Genomic DNA, 18,683 nt, shown 5'->3' with positions numbered 1-18,683 from the left:
TCTCTTCTAGGCGTAGACTATTCCACCTGGGTAATCCTACGCTTAGCGCCCAAGATGGCTGCTGCACTTGGTACCTATAAGGGTGGAATACACAACCCTTGGAAGTTATTACCCAAAATGCCTTCACCAATCCTGCGTTATGCTTTCTGTGGACTTAAGATTTTTCTTTTATGTCTGTGTTGCTTGTCTATTGTTGTATTAGTCAAATCCTCTGTATCATGTGCATTGTTTTTGATGTCTGTAAAGCGCCTTGAGTCCTGTTGGAGAAAGAGCGCTATATAAATAAAATTATTATTATTATTATTATTATTAAAACGCCCATTTACCTCAGTCGGTCGACATAGACACAGACACGGACACTGACTCCAGTGTCGACGGTGAAGAAACAAACGTATTTTCCTTTAGGGCCACACGTTACATGTTAAGGGCAATGAAGGAGGTGTTACATATTTCTGATACTACAAGTACCACAAAAAAGGGTATTATGTGGGTGTGAAAAAACTACATGTAGTTTTTCCTGAATCAGATAAATTAAATGAAGTGTGTGATGATGCGTGGGTTTCCCCCGATAGAAAATTATTGGCGGTATACCCTTTCCCGCCAGAAGTTAGGGCGCGTTGGGAAACACCCCTTAGGGTGGATAAGGCGCTCACACGCTTATCAAAACAAGTGACGTTACCGTCTCCAGATACGGCCGCCCTCAAGGAGCCAGCTGATAGGAGGCTGGAAAATATCCTAAAAAGTATATACACACATACTGGTGTTATACTGCGACCAGCTATCGCCTCAGCCTGGATGTGCAGCGCTGGGGTGGCTTGGTCGGATTCCCTGACTGAAAATATTGATACCCTTGACAGGGACAGTATTTTATTGACTATAGAGCACAGAGAGATATTTGCACTCTGGCATCAAGAGTAAGTGCGATGTCCATATCTGCCAGAAGATGTTTATGGACACGACAGTGGTCAGGTGATGCAGATTCCAAACGGCAAATGGAAGTATTGCCGTATAAAGGGGAGGAGTTATTTGGGGTCGGTCCATCGGACCTGGTGGCCACGGCAACAGCTGGAAAATCCACCTTTTTTACCCTAAGTCACATCTCAGCAGAAAAAGACACAGTCTTTTCAGCCTCAGTCCTTTCGTCCCCATAAGGGCAAGCGGGCAAAAGGCCAGTCATATCTGCCCAGGGATAGAGGAAAGGGAAGAAGACTGCAGCAGGCAGCCCATTCCCAGGAACAGAAGCCTTCCACCACTTCTGCCAAGTCCTCAGCATGACGCTGGGGCCGTACAGGACCCCTGGATCCTACAAGTAGTATCCCAGGGGTACAGATTGGAAATTCGAGACGTCTCCCCCTCGCAGGTTCCTGAAGTCTGCTTTACCAACGTCTCCCTCCGACAGGGAGGCAGTATTGGAAACAATTCACAAGCTGTATTCCCAGCAGGTGATAATCAAAGTACTCCTCCTACAAAAAGGAAAGGGGTATTATTCCACACTATATTGTGGTACTGAAGCCAGACGGCTCGGTGAGACCTATTCTAAATCTGAAATATTTGAACACTTACATACAAAGGTTCAAATCAAGATGGAGTCACTCAGAGCAGTGATAGCGAACCAGGAAGAAGGGGACTATATGGTGTCCCGGGACATCAGGGATGCTTCCTCCATGTCCCAAATTGCCCTTCTCACCAAGGGTACCTCAGGTTCGTGGTACAGAACTGTCACTATCAGTTTCAGACGATGCCGGTTGGATTGTCCACGGCACCCCGGGTCTTTACCAAGGTAATGGCCGAAATGATGATTCTTCTTCAAAGAAAATGGACGATATCCTGATAAGGGCAAGGTCCAGAGAACAGTTGGAGGTCGGAGTAGCACTATCTCAAGTAGTTCTACGACAGCATGGGTGGATTCTAAATATTCCAAAACCGCAGCTGTTTCCGACGACAATTTGCTGTTCCTAGGGATGATTCTGGACACAGTCCAGAAAAGGGTGTTTCTCCCGGAGAAGAAAGCAAGGGAGTTATCCGAGCTAGTCAGGAACCTCCTAAAACCAGGAAAAGTGTCAGTGCATCATTGCACAAGGGTCCTGGGAAAAATGGTGGCTTCTTACGAAGCGATTCCATTCGGCAGATTTCACGCAAGAACTTTTCAGTGGGATCTGCTGGAAAAATGGTCCGGATCGCATCTTCAGATGCATCAGCGGATAACCCTGTCTCCAAGGACAAGGGTGTTTCTTCTGCGGTGGCTGCAGAGTGCTCATCTACTAAAGGGCCGCAGATTCGGCATTCAGGACTGGGTCCTGGTGACCACGGATGCCAGCCGGAGAGGCTGGGGAGCAGTCACACAGGGAAAAAATTTCCAGGGAGTGTGATCAAGTCTGGAGACTTCTCTCCACATAAAACAATGCTCTAAGCTTAGCAAGACCTCTGCTTCAAGGTCAGCCGGTATTGATCCAGTGGGACAACATCACGGCAGTCGCCCACGTAAACAGACAGAGCGGCACAAGAAGCAGGAGGGAAATGGCAGAAACTGCAAAGATTCTTCGCTGGGCGGAAAATCATGGGATAGCACTGTCAGCAGTGTTCATTCCGGGAGTGGACAACTGGGAAGCAGACTTCCTCAGCAGGCACGACCTCCACCCGGGAGAGTGGGGACTTCATCGGGAAGTCTTCCACATGACTGTGAACCGTTGGGAAAGACCAAAGGTGGACATGATGGCGTCCCGCCTGAACAAAAAACTGGACAGGTATTGCGCCAGGTCAAGAGACCCTCAGGCAATAGCTGTGGACATTCTGGTAACACAGTGGGTGTACCAGTCGGTGTATGTGTTCCCTCCTCTGCTTCTCATACCCAAGGTACTGAGAATTATAAGACGTAGAGGAGTAAGAACTATACTCGTGGCTCCGGATTGGCCAAGAAGGACTTGGTACCCGGAACTTCAAGAAATGCTCACAGAGGACTCATGGCCTCTGCCGCTAAGAAGGGACTTGCTTCAGCAAGTACCATGTCTGTTCCAAGACTTACCGCGGCTGCGTTTGACGGCATGGCGGTGGAACGCCGGATCCTAAGGGAAAAAGGCATTCCGGAAGAGGTCATTCCTACCCTGGTCAAAGCCAGGAAGGAGGTGACCGCACAACATTATCACCACATGTGGCGAAAATATGTTGCGTGGTGTGAGGCCAGGAAGGCCCCACGAAGAAATTTCAACTCGGTCGATTCCTGCATTTCCTGCAAACAGGAGTGTCTATGGGCCTCAAATTGGGGTCCATTAAGGTTCAAATTTTCGGCCCTGTCAATTTTCTTCCAGAAAGAATTGGCTTCACTTCCTGAAGTCCAGAAGTTTGTCAAGGGAGTACTGCATATACAACCCCCTTTTGTGCCTCCAGTGGCACTGTGGGATCTCAACGTAGTTCTGGGATTCCTCAAATCACATTTTAAACCGCTCAAATCTGTGGATTTGAAATATCTCACATGAAAAGTGACCATGCGGTTGGCCCTGGCCTCGGCCAGGCGAGTGTCAGAATTGGTGGCTTTGTCTCACAAAAGCCCATATCTGATTGTCCATTCGGACAGGGCAGAGCTGCGGACTCGTCCCCAGTTTCTCCCTAAGGTGGTGTCAGCGTTTCACCTGAACCAGTTTATTGTGGTACCTGCGGCTATTAGGGACTTGGAGGACTCCAAGTTGCTAGATGTTGTCAGGGCCCTGAAAATATAGGTTTCCAGGACGGCTGGAGTCAGGAAAACTGACTTGCTGTTATCCTGTATGCACCCAACAAACTGGGTGCTCTTGCTTCTAAGCAGACGATTGCTAGTTGGATGTGTAGTACAATTCAGCTTGCACATTCTGTGGCAGGCCTGCCACAGCCAAAATATGTAAATGCCCATTTCACAAGGAAGGTGGGCTCATCTTGGGCGGCTGCCCGAGGGGTCTCGGCTTTACAACTTTGCCGAGCTGCTACTTGGTCAGGAGCCAACACGTTTGCAAAATTCTACAAATTTGATACCCTAGCTGAGGAGGACCTGGAGTTCTCTCATTCGGTGCTGCAGAGTCATCCGCACTCTCCCGCCCGTTTGGGAGCTTTGGTATAATCCCCATGGTCCTGACGGAGTCCCAGCATCCACTAGGACGTCAGAGAAAATAAGAATTTACTTACCGATAATTCTATTTCTCGTAGTCCGTAGTGGATGCTGGGCGCCCATCCCAAGTGCGGATTGTCTGCAATACTTGTACATAGTTATTGTTACAAAAATCGGGTTATTATTGTTGTGAGCCATCTTTTCAGAGGCTCCGCTGTTATCATGCTGTTAACTGGGTTCAGATCACAGGTTGTACAGTGTGATTGGTGTGGCTGGTATGAGTCTTACCCGGGATTCAAAATCCTTCCTTATTGTGTACGCTCGTCCGGGCACAGTATCCTAACTGAGGCTTGGAGGAGGGTCATAGGGGGAGGAGCCAGTGCACACCACCTGATCCTAAAGCTTTTACTTTTGTGCCCTGTCTCCTGCGGAGCCGCTATTCCCCATGGTCCTGACGGAGTCCCAGCATCCACTACGGACTACGAGAAATAGAATTATCGGTAAGTAAATTCTTATTATTAACATTTACATATATAGTGCCAGCATAATAATAAGAATAGATAATAATTACTTTGGGATATATGACCTACCTGTGTGTACACCAGCGGGACACTGATCCAATCATAGTGGAATAACAAACTGCACTTCGCACGATATTTATTCAGCTCCTATAGAAAAATAGATTTACAAGTTATCTTAAGTAATTATATGGCAAAGAGTTGAAAGGCTTTTAATTTTCGCTGTATAAGTAACCCGAATCCTATATCTATCCAGCATTTTGTATTTTCCGTAAAGTCCATATTACAATGTATACTTTTGAATGCATTATTAGCAGTTATTTCATTATCTTACATGTAATATGTATATCTGGAAAGTCAGTCTTCTCATGGCCTGGATACGGACATCTGTGGATACATATAGAGGCCTTGCTTTGGTTTTTGGTGAGCTCTTCCCTCTCAGGACCGTGACCCCATCATACGTTGCATTAATTAATAAGTTAGCACCAAACATCTTTATATAGGGCCTAATTCGAGGTTGATTGCAAAACAACATTTTCCTCTAATGGGCAAAACCATGTGCACTGCAGGTGGGGTAGATATAACATGTGCAGAGAGAGTTAGCTTTGGGTGGGGTGTGTTCAAACTGAAATTAAATTGCAGTGTAAAAATAAAGCAGACAGTATTTACCCTGCACAGAAACAAAATAACCCACCCAAATCTAACTTTCTCTGCACGTATATCTGCCACACCTGCAGTGCACATGGTTTTGCCCATTAGAGGAAACTGTTGTTTTACAATCAACCTTGAATTGGGCCCTTAATACATTAGGTCTACTGTCACTTTCTACAAATACTTTTACGTTGAATTTAGGAAAGACTAAATAACTACTTAAAAAAACAGCTTAGAGGGGCAGATATTGCCAACACAATGAGCATCACAATTTTTTTTTAATTAAACCGGAACTGAAGGTAACATTATTTTGTTCTGAAATCATTCTAAAGCAAAATCATGAAAGTATGTATTAACGATTGCAATATTTTAAATCGTTCTAACCACTTCTCTGCTGCTGCTGCTGCTGCTGCTGCTGCTCCTCCTCCTGTTCCATCATAGTGATGGAATGATGAGGGTTATGCTGCATTCACACCGCAAATGCCGGGTCCTACCCGGTAAGACAAACGTGTACTTACCGGGTGGGATCCGGCATTTGCGCTCCGTTGCAGGCTTCCCGACCCGGCAATATACCGGGTCGGTTGCCATGACAACGGAGGCCGCAGCAGCAGCGGGGGTGGAGGCGGCGTCGGGAGATGAGCTCATCTCCAGCGCCGCCTCTCCCTATCTTGTGAATGGGAACCGTGTCGCATCGACACGGCTCCCATTCACACCGCACCTGACCCGGTAATCAACCCGGGTAAAACCCTTCTTTTTTACCGGGTTGATTTACCGGGTCAGGCGACCCGCTAAATCGCCCAGTGTGCTTTCACATCGCACACTGACCCGGTTCGACACGGCAATATGCCGTGTCGGTACCGGGTTATTTGTGCGATGTGAAAGGGGTATTAGATTCTTCCCCATCAAGGTAGAATTGTAGGTCTTGATTTGTCTATTGCTCAATCCCTCTGCCAGATGCTCAATATATATCCTAATAACTTGGTAGGGACAAATGACCTAATGCTCGGGGATGTTGCTGGTTCTTCCCGGTAAATGTATTTGGCTGCACTCCTTTAAGTTTGTTCACCCCATAAAATTGCAGGCCATTGGTGTGGGTAGTGACAGGTGCACTTTCCTATACAAAAATAGGAAGTGGAACATTCAGTGCAGGAAGTGATGTCACCAGTGCAGGACGTGGCTTATAAAGTGCAGGTGTGCAAGTGTGGTGGCAAGTCTGTTAGACCTTTGTGGACTAGAGATCCACTATGGTCATCTCAAAAATGCTGTAAATTTTAAACAATCTTTACAAACCAGTCTTTCTAAAACAAACAAAAACATTTACAAAATTAAATGTTAGTTAACATATTAGCCGAGAAGTTTGGTGTTATTGTTACACTACTTTCCAGCAACTAGAGTTATTGAGAGTATCATGCAGAGCATTTGCAAAAAAGTGAAATTCTGGAAGCAGGAGCAGGAAAGTACTCGTAGTACATGTATTATACAACTATTATTTTGGGTTTTATTACAGCATTTGTGTACGACAATCACGTACTGTAGGCCATAAACGATGACGATGTAGCTGATACAGGGGCAGACTTAATTTTAGATTTAATTAGAGTTTCCTAGAAGAAAAGTAGCCATCAAGATTAATGGTGCCCAGATGCCTTCAGAGGTATTAGCACAATGCCCAAATGACCGCAACTATGGACAATTGGGGCTACTTATGTGCAATGAAACTCTATACAGATCCGGGTGCCCAGATGATAGACCAAGTGAGCAGATTGCACAGGAAATGGGGCATCTTCATCTTCAATAGTGGTCAATAACCAACCTGACTTTCCATCCTGAGCAATCATTCACAACGGTTGTTAGGTGGACGCAATACAATGAGGGGGAATATGTACAGGTCTTGGCTTTGGACAAGAGTAGAACATGGGCAGATTGGAGAGTATGGTGGATAGGTAGAACAGAGGAGCAGTTTGGGGAGAGAGAGGGATAGGTGGAGATGGGAAGATCATACAGGCACTTTGGAGGGTCTGATGGATAGGTGGAGACAGGTTGGACATGGGTAGTTTGGAGCGTAAGACATATAGTTGTAGATGGGTAGAGCACAGTGGCAGAGGCAGTTATTAGGTATGTGAATTATTAGTATAGAGTTGCTCACATCTATGAGGAGTTTGGTGGCAATGTCATCCCTGACTCGCCCATCTCTCCGGGCCTGAGACACCAGGTTAGTAAACCAGACGCAGGGGATCCAGTACTTGTTGAAGTCAGATGCTAAACTCTCATATTTCTTCAGCTCTTCACGGGTCATGAAACCTGGAACATACAGTATAAGACGTTAGCATTAACCGTTTTCCTCTGTTATTACTCAGCCCACCCATGTTCTGTGACCATCACATAACAGCACCGTGCCATCATGTGCTGGGTAACTATTAATAATCTGTCATAAATTCTACCAGTCTCACAGGGGCAGATTTATTAAGCTTGGTGAAGTGATAAAGTGGAAGTTGATAACGCACCAGCCAATCAGCTACTAACGTCCATGTTACAGGCTGGGTTTGAAAAATGACAGGAGCTGTCTGGCTGGTACTTTATCTCCTTACGAATTATCACTTCACCAGGCTTAATAAATCTGCCCCACAATCAGAAGTCTCACTGCCCCAGGCCCAGATTTATCAAGCCTCGGAGACTGATAAATTGCACGGTGATAAAGTACCGGCCAATCAGCTCCTGACTGCCATGTCACAGGCTGTGTTTGAAAAATGACAGGAGCTGATTGGTTGGTACTTTATCACTGTGCAATTTATCACTCTCCAAGGCTTGATAAATCTGGGACCCAGTCACACACTACTGAGAATATATAGTGACATAGTACAGTATATTATATAGTGGCACTCCTCAGTGAACAGTAAAGTATATCATAAAGTGACACTGCAAACTATAGATGTACTGTACAGTATATAATATAGTGGCATTGAATAGTAGATCACATAATAACACTGGGCAATATAGATACATCCTGCAGTATATTATATAGTCGCAGTGCTCAGTATATCATATAGAGGATTTACACAGTATATCACATAGTGGCACTGCACAGTATATCATATGGTGGCTATATTCAGTATATTACATAGTGACACTGCATATTGTATATACCCTGGCGGCCCTACACAGTATAAAGGCACTGCACAGTATATCATATAGTGGCACCGCACAGTATATCACCTGGAGGCCCTACACAGTATATCACCTGGAGGCCCTACATAGTATATCACATAGTGGCACTGCACAGTATATAACATGGAGGCCCTACACAGTATATCACCTGGAGGCCCTACATAGTATATCACATAGTGGCACTGCACAGTATATCACCTGGAGGCCCTACACAGTATATCACATAGTGGCACTGCACAGTATATCACCTGGAGGCCCTACACAGTATATCACATAGTGGCACGGCACAGTATATCACCTGGAGGCCCTACACCAGGCATTCCGAACCGCGGTCCTCAAGGCACACCAACAGTACAGGTTTTAGTGATATCCAGGCTTCAGCACAGATGGTTAAATCAAAATAACTGAGGTACTAATTAAGTCACCTGTGTTCAAGCCTGGATATCATTAAAACCAGGACTGTTAGTGTGCCTTGAGGACCGTGGTTGGGAAACACTGCCCTACATAGTATATCACCTGGAGGCCCTTCACAGCATACTTGCCTACCTGACCCTCTCCATGAGGGAGAAAATGCTCTGTTCCTGGACTTTCCTGGTAATGTATGATTGCCATCTCCTGTGGTGAGATAGGTAATTGACAAGCAAGGTGTTTCACCACAGGTGATGGCAATCATACATTACCAGGAAAGTCCAGGAACAGAGCATTTTCTCCCTCATGGAGAGGGTCAGGTAGGCAAGTATGCTACACAGTATATCACCTGGAGGCCCTACATAGTATATCACCTGGAGGCCATACACAGTATATCACCTGGAGGCCGTACACAGTATATCACCTGGAGGCCGTACACAGTATATCACCTGGAGGCCGTACACAGTATATCACCTGGAGGCCATACACAGTATATCACCTGGAGGCCATACACAGTATATCACCTGGAGGCCATACACAGTATATCACCTGGAGGCCCTGCACAGTATATCACATAGTGGCACTGCACAGTATATCACATAGTGGCACTGCACAGTATATCACCTGGAGGCCCTACACAGTATATCACCTGGAGGCCATACACAGTATATCACATAGTGGCACTGCACAGTATATCAGCTGGAGGCCCTACACAGTATATCAGCTGGAGGCCCTACACAGTATATCACCTGGACGCTCTACACAGTATATCACCTGGAGGCCATACGCAGTACATTACATATTGGCACTGCACAGTATATCACCTGGAGGCTCTACACAGTATATCACATAGTGGCACTGCACAGTATATCACCTGGAGGCCCTACATAGTATATCACATAGTGGCACTGCACAGTATATAACCTGGAGGCCCTACACAGTATATCACATAGTGGCACTGCACAGTATATCACCTGGAGGCCCTACATAGTATATCACCTGGAGGCCATACACAGTATATCACCTGGAGGCCATACACAGTATATCACCTGGAGGCCATACACAGTATATCACCTGGAGGCCATACACAGTATATCACCTGGAGGCCCTGCACAGTATATCACATAGTGGCACTGCACAGTATATCACATAGTGGCACTGCACAGTATATCACCTGGAGGCCCTACACAGTATATCACCTGGATGCTCTACACAGTATATCACCTGGAGGCCCTACACAGTATATCACCTGGACGCTCTACACAGTATATCACCTGGAGGCCATACACAGTATATCACCTGGAGGCCCTACACAGTATATCACATATTGACACTGCACAGTATATCACCTGGAGGCCCTACACAGTATATCACATATTGACACTGCACAGTATATCACCTGGAGGCCCTACACAGTATATCACATAGTGGCACTGCACAGTATATCACCTGGAGGCCCTACACAGTATATCACATAGTGGCACTGCACAGTATATCACCTGGAGGCCCTACACAGTATATCACATAGTGGCACTGCACAGTATATCACCTGGAGGTCCTACACAGTATATCACATAGTGGCACTGCACAGTATATCACCTGGATGCTCTACACAGTATATCACCTGGAGGCCCTACACCAGGCATTCCCAACCGCGGTCCTCAAGGCACACCAACAGTGCAGGTTTTAGTGATATCCAGGCTTCAGCACAGATGGTTAAATCACAATAACTGAGCGACTAATTAAGTCACCTGTGTTTAAGCCTGGATATCACGAAAACCAGGACTGTTAGTGTGCCTTGAGGACCGAGGTTGGGAAACACTGCCCTACACAGTATATCACCTGGACGCTCTACACAGTATATCACCTGGAGGCCATACACAGTATATCACATAGTGGCACTGCACAGTATATCACCTGGAGGCCCTACACAGTATATCACATATTGACACTGCACAGTATATCACCTGGAGGCCCTACACAGTATATCACATAGTGGCACTGCACAGTATATCACCTGGAGGCCCTACACAGTATATCACATATTGACACTGCACAGTATATCACCTGGAGGCCCTACACAGTATATCACATATTGGCACTGCACAGTATATCACCTGGAGGCCCTACACAGTATATCACATATTGACACTGCACAGTATATCACCTGGAGGCCCTACACAGTATATCACATATTGACACTGCACAGTATATCACCTGGAGGCCCTACACAGTATATCACATAGTGGCACTGCACAGTATATCACCTGGAGGCCCTACACAGTATATCACATAGTGGCACTGCACAGTATATCACCTGGAGGCTCTACACAGTATATCACATAGTGGCACTGCACAGTATATCACCTGGAGGCCCTACATAGTATATCACCTGGAGGCCCTACACAGTATATCACATAGTGGCACTGCACAGTATATCACCTGGAGGCACTGCACAGTATATCACATAGTGGCACTGCACAGTATATCACATGGAGGCCCTACACAGTATATCACATATTGACACTGCACAGTATATCACCTGGAGGCCCTACACAGTATATCACATATTGACACTGCACAGTATATCACCTGGAGGCCCTACACAGTATATCACATAGTGGCACTGCACAGTATATCACCTGGAGGCCCTACACAGTATATCACATAGTGGCACTGCACAGTATATCACCTGGAGGCCCTACACAGTATATCACATAGTGGCACTACACAGTATATCACCTGGAGGTCCTACACAGTATATCACATAGTGGCACTGCACAGTATATCACCTGGAGGCCCTACACAGTATATCACCTGGATGCTCTACACAGTATATCACCTGGAGGCCCTACACCAGGCATTCCCAACCGCGGTCCTCAAGGCACACCAACAGTGCAGGTTTTAGTGATATCCAGGCTTCAGCACAGATGGTTAAATCACAATAACTGAGCGACTAATTAAGTCACCTGTGTTTAAGCCTGGATATCACGAAAACCAGGACTGTTAGTGTGCCTTGAGGACCGAGGTTGGGAAACACTGCCCTACACAGTATATCACCTGGACGCTCTACACAGTATATCACCTGGAGGCCATACACAGTATATCACATAGTGGCACTGCACAGTATATCACCTGGAGGCCCTACACAGTATATCACATATTGACACTGCACAGTATATCACCTGGAGGCCCTACACAGTATATCACATAGTGGCACTGCACAGTATATCACCTGGAGGCCCTACACAGTATATCACATATTGACACTGCACAGTATATCACCTGGAGGCCCTACACAGTATATCACATATTGGCACTGCACAGTATATCACCTGGAGGCCCTACACAGTATATCACATATTGACACTGCACAGTATATCACCTGGAGGCCCTACACAGTATATCACATATTGACACTGCACAGTATATCACCTGGAGGCCCTACACAGTATATCACATAGTGGCACTGCACAGTATATCACCTGGAGGCCCTAAACAGTATATCACATAGTGGCACTGCACAGTATATCACCTGGAGGCTCTACACAGTATATCACATAGTGGCACTGCACAGTATATCACCTGGAGGCCCTACATAGTATATCACCTGGAGGCCCTACACAGTATATCACATAGTGGCACTGCACAGTATATCACCTGGAGGCACTGCACAGTATATCACATAGTGGCACTGCACAGTATATCACATGGAGGCCCTACACAGTATATCACATATTGACACTGCACAGTATATCACCTGGAGGCCCTACACAGTATATCACATAGTGGCACTACACAGTATATCACATGGAGGCCCTACACAGTATATCACATAGTGGCACTGCACAGTATATCACCTGGAGGCCCTACATAGTATATCACCTGGAGGCCCTACACAGTATATCACATAGTGGCACTGCACAGTATATCACCTGGAGGCCCTACACAGTATATCACATAGTGGCACTGCACAGTATATCACATGGAGGCCCTACACAGTATATCACATAGTGGCACTGCACAGTATATCACCTGGAGGCCCTACACAGTATATCACATAGTGGCACTGCACAGTATATCACCTGGAGGCCCTACACAGTATATCACATAGTGGCACTGCACAGTATATTACCTGGAGGCCCTACACAGTATATCACATAGTGGGGGAGCCGGTCAGGATCCTGGCGTTCGGGATCCCGCATATTGTGCAGTGCCTTTATACTGTGCAGTGCTACCAGGTAATGTAATACACAGTATAAAGGCACTGTACAGTATATCATATAGTGGCATAGAATAGTATATCATATACTAGCCCTACACAGCATATCACATATTTGGAGCTGCACAGCATATCACAAAGTGATACTGCACAGTGTATTGGTAGCCAGATGGTAGGTCGACAGTACATAGGGCAACAGTCCAAAGGTCAACCACTATTGGCAAGTCGACACTTTAAAATGGTTGAAACGGGAAAAGTCGACACATGAAGAGGTCCACATGGGTTTAAAAAAAAAAAGATTTTTATCTTTCATCCATGCAAGGGGACGCGATGCACTAATTGGGGTTCCTGGACATTTTACGCAATAAACAACACCAAAAACATTCAAATAATCCATGTTGACCTGTCCCATGTTGACCATTTTAATGTGTCGACCTTTTTCACGTGTCAGCCATGTCCCTGTCGACCTTAACTAGGTCGACCCTTTGAACGATAACCAGTGTATCATATAGTGTCACACTGCTCAGTATAGAGTAACTACGCAATAAATATATAGTGTCAATGTGCAATATATTAAATAATGCTACTGCACATTATATCATATAGTGACACTGCACATTATATCATATAGTGACACTGCACATTATATCATATAGTGACACTGCACATTATATCATATAGTGACACTGCACATTATATCATATAGTGACACTGCACATTATATCATATAGTGACACTGCACATTATATCATATAGTGACACTGCACATTATATCATATAGTGACACTGCACATTATATCATATAATGACACTGCACATTATATCATATAGTGACACTGCACATTATATCATATAGTGACACTGCACATTATATCATATAGTGACACTGCACATTATATCATATAATGACACTGCACATTATATCATATAGTGACACTGCACATTATATCATATAGTGACACTGCACATTATATCATATAGTGACACTGCACATTATATCATATAGTGACACTGCACATTATATCATATAGTGACACTGCACATTATATCATATAATGACACTGCACATTATATCATATAGTGACACTGCACATTATATCATATAGTGACACTGCACATTATATCATATAGTGACACTGCACATTATATCATATAATGACACTGCACATTATATCATATAGTGACACTGCACATTATATCATATAGTGACACTGCACATTATATCATATAGCGCTACTGCACATTATATCATATAGTGACACTGCACATTATATCATATAGTGACACTGCACATTATATCATATAGCGCTACTGCACATTATATCATATAGTGACACTGCACATTATATCATATAGTGACACTGCACATTATATCATATAGCGCTACTGCACATTATATCATATAGTGACACTGCACATTATATCATATAGTGACACTGCACATTATATCATATAGCGCTACTGCACATTATATCATATAGTGACACTGCACATTATATCATATAGCGCTACTGCACATTATATCATATAGTGACACTGCACATTATATCATATAATGACACTGCACATTATATCATATAGCGCTACTGCACATTATATCATATAATGACACTGCACATTATATCATATAATGACACTGCACATTATATCATATAGTGACACTGCACATTATATCATATAGCGCTACTGCACATTATATCATATAGTGACACTGCACATTATATTATATAGTGACACTGCACATTATATCATATAATGACACTGCACATTATATCATATAATGACACTGCACATTATATCATATAGCGCTACTGCACATTATATCATATAGTGACACTGCACATTATATCATATAATGACACTGCACATTATATCATAGAGTGCTACTGCACATTATATCATATAATGACACTGCACATTATATCATATAATGACACTGCACATTATATCATATAGCGCTACTGCACATTATATCATATAGTGACACTGCACATTATATCATATAGCGCTACTGCACATTATATCATATAGTGACACTGCACATTATATCATATAATGACACTGCACATTATATCATATAATGACACTGCACATTATATCATATAATGACACTGCACATTATATCATATAATGACACTGCACATTATATCATATAGCGCTACTGCACATTATATCATATAGTGACACTGCACATTATATCATATAGCACTACTGCACATTATATCATATAATGACACTGCACATTATGTCATATAGTGACACTGCACATTATATCATATAATGACACTGCACATTATATCATATAATGACACTGCACATTATATCATATAGCGCTACTGCACATTATATCATATAGTGACACTGCACATTATATCATATAATGACACTGCACATTATATCATATAGCGCTACTGCACATTATATCATATAATGACACTGCACATTATATCATATAGTGACACTGCACATTATATCATATAATGACACTGCACATTATATCATATAATGACACTGCACATTATATCATATAGCGCTACTGCACATTATATCATATAGTGACACTGCACATTATATCATATAATGACACTGCACATTATATCATATAGCGCTACTGCACATTATATCATATAGTGACACTGCACATTATATCATATAGTGACACTGCACATTATATCATATAATGACACTGCACATTATATCATATAGCGCTACTGCACATTATATCATATAGTGACACTGCACATTATATCATACTAGGTGATTCATCGCGCCCTACGGGCGCTCTTCACACCGTCGGAAGGGGCTACGCCCCCGTAACCCCTGCACGTAGTTGTGTGAGTGGGTAAATAGTGCACGACGAAAGTGCGTTTGATGGTGAAGGGGGCGTAGGCCCTTTAGTGGGTGTGAACAGTGGCTGCAGGGCATGATGTACAGAATGTAGCGGGTGCAGGGGTGACCGCGTATGGGGGAGGGTGTCTGTGGGTGGAGGAGGGGCGGATGCCGGGAGTGTGTGCGGATAGAAGAGGGGGGCGGGAGGTGGTGTGGGTGGGGGAGGAGCAGGGAACTGGGGGTGGTGGATGGGGTCTGGATGCGATGTGGGTGGGGTAGCATTGGAGGGGGTGGGGGAGGGGTCGGTGCAAGGCTCTCGTGGATGTGGGAGGGGTTCTGGAAGCGTTGTGGGTGGGTAAGGGGTAGGTGTGCTTGCGGGTGGTGTTGGGGTCCGGTGGTGGCGGGTGAGGGGCTGGGGTTCATTGGGTGGGGGAGGTGTAGGTGTAGGGGGTGCAGTGGATGGTCGAGGGGGTCCGTAGGTGGTGTAGGGGCAGCCGTGGGTTTGCTGTGGGTGGGATGGAGGTAGGTATCTCCTATATATTAGGACAGATCTGTGACTTTGTGACTCATTGCTAAAGCTGGGTGGAGTCACAATGCTGGGCGGAGTCAAGTTACAGATCTGGCCAAATATATAGGAGAAGCATAGGAGAAAATAGGAGAACACACTGGCCAAATATATAGGAGAGAATAGGAGAACACACTGGCCAAATATATAGGATAGAATAGGAGAACACACTGGCCAAATATATAGGAGAGAATAGGAGTACACACTGGCCAAATATATAGGAGAGCATAGGAGAACACATAACAGTACATTGTAATAACAGTACATACATAGTGAGCGCAGGAAAGGCAGCAGCAGCAGCATGTTAACGCGACATACAAGCACCGCCTCCAGGCGCCAGCCATTGGACACATGCTGAAGGGTGCGCTGTGATTGGCCACCTGTGGGTATGATGGGATGTAGCTACTGCTGCTGCCCCCGTGGTACAGAGCATCCCCAACTCCCTACATATAGCGGGGACGCTGGGTGAGGGCGGGTACGAAGCGGGGCTCACTGCCAGGGGACGGAGCGCACAGGCATCTTACTGCACTCTCCGGCGCCTGGCACTGTAGTGTCCGCCAGCGTCTCCCTGTGTGAGCGGGGACCCAGGTGCTAGTTGCATTGGCGGCGAATCACAGCGCACTCCTCAGCCATGTGTCCAATAGCTGGTGGCTGGGGGCGGTGCTTGTATGGAGCTTTAACATGTGTCCAATAGCTGACGGCTGGGGGTGGTGCTTATACGGAGCTTTAACCTGCTGCTGCTGTCTCTCCTGCGCTCACTATGTATGTACTGTTATCACCATGTACTGTTAAATGTTCTCCTATTTTCTCCTATATATTTGGCCAGTGTGTACTCCTATTCTCTCCTATATATTTGGGCAGATGTGACTTGACTCCGCCCAGCATTGTGACTCCGCCCAGCGTTAGCAAATGAATCACAAAGTCACAGATCTGGGCAAATATATAGGAGATAATGATACTGCACATTATATCATATAGTGACACTGCACATTATATTATATAATGACACTGCATATTCTATCATATAGCGCTACAGCACATTATATCATATAGTGACACTGCACATTATATCATATAGTGCTACAGCACATTATAACATATAGTGACACTGCACATTATATCATATAGTGGTACTGCACATTCTATTATATAGTGCTACAGCACATTATATCATATAGTGACACTGCACATTATATCATATAGCGTCACTGCACATTATATCATATAGTGGTACTGCACATTATATCATATAGTGACACTGCACATTATATCATATAGTTGTACTGCACATTCTATCATATAGTGCTACAGCACATTATATCATATAGTGACACTGCACATTATATCATATAGTGACACTGCACATTATATCATATAGTGGTACTGCACATTATATCATATAGTTACACTGCACATTATATCATATAGTGGTACTGCACATTCTATCATATAGTGCTACAGCACATTATAACATATAGTGACACTGCACATTATATCATATAGTGGTACTGCACATTATATCATATAGTGGTACTGCACATTATATCATATAGTGGTACTGCACATTATATCATATAATGTGCAGTGTCACTATATGATATAATCAGTGGCGGATCTTGCCACGGGCAAGCAGTACTTTTGCCCGGGGCGCCGCCTTCCGGAGGGCGCCGGCGCCATCCGGAGGGCGCTGCACCATGGCAAGATCCGCCACTGTGCCCCCCGCTGTGCCCGCCGCTGGTCCCCCGCTTTGAAGGGAACCAGACGCTACGCGTCTAGTTTCCCTTCATGGAGAGGACCTGTGCTGTGCTGTGCGGTATGTCGTCATCGCGCACCGCACAGCAAAGGTCCTCTCCATGAAGGGAAACTAGATGCTATGCGTCTAGTTTCTCTTCATGGAGAGGACCTTTGCTGTGCGGTGCGCGATGATGTCATCGCGCACCGCACAGCATAGTGGCACAGACACTAGGGGTCATAATTGACCTCTAGTGTCTATGCTGTGCTATGGGAGAGACGTAATGACGTCTCTCCCATAGATCCGAGGACTGGAGAAGAGCAGCACCGGCGGAGGAGGAGGTCTGGAATCAGGAGCGGGGATTGTAAGTATACTTTTATTTTATTTTTATTTTTCTTCCAGCTGCGCTACAGGGGCACAAATGAGGGCATAACTGACCACGCCCCCATATGAAGCCACGCCCCTATTTTTGCCCGGGGCGCCACAAGGGCAAGAACCGGCCCTGGATATAATGTGCTGTA

General features: G+C 44.9%; 1 protein-coding gene across 1 annotated transcript in view; it reads right to left on the bottom strand.

Annotated features, from left to right (window-relative positions):
* Positions 1–18,683, bottom strand: part of BEST4 (bestrophin 4) — a 203,935-nt gene that overhangs the window by 140,296 nt on the left and 44,956 nt on the right. Inside the window, exons 3-4 of the mRNA XM_063939452.1 lie at positions 7,388–7,542; positions 4,666–4,743 (exon numbers count right to left, since the gene is read on the bottom strand). Of these exons, the coding sequence (XP_063795522.1) occupies positions 4,666–4,743; positions 7,388–7,542 (233 nt within the window). The remainder of the gene's footprint in view (positions 1–4,665; positions 4,744–7,387; positions 7,543–18,683) is intronic.

Source organism: Pseudophryne corroboree, chromosome 9, assembly GCF_028390025.1.
Source record: "Pseudophryne corroboree isolate aPseCor3 chromosome 9, aPseCor3.hap2, whole genome shotgun sequence".
NCBI classification, from domain to species: Eukaryota; Metazoa; Chordata; class Amphibia; order Anura; family Myobatrachidae; genus Pseudophryne; species Pseudophryne corroboree.
This window is presented reverse-complemented; position numbering and strand designations above follow the sequence as displayed.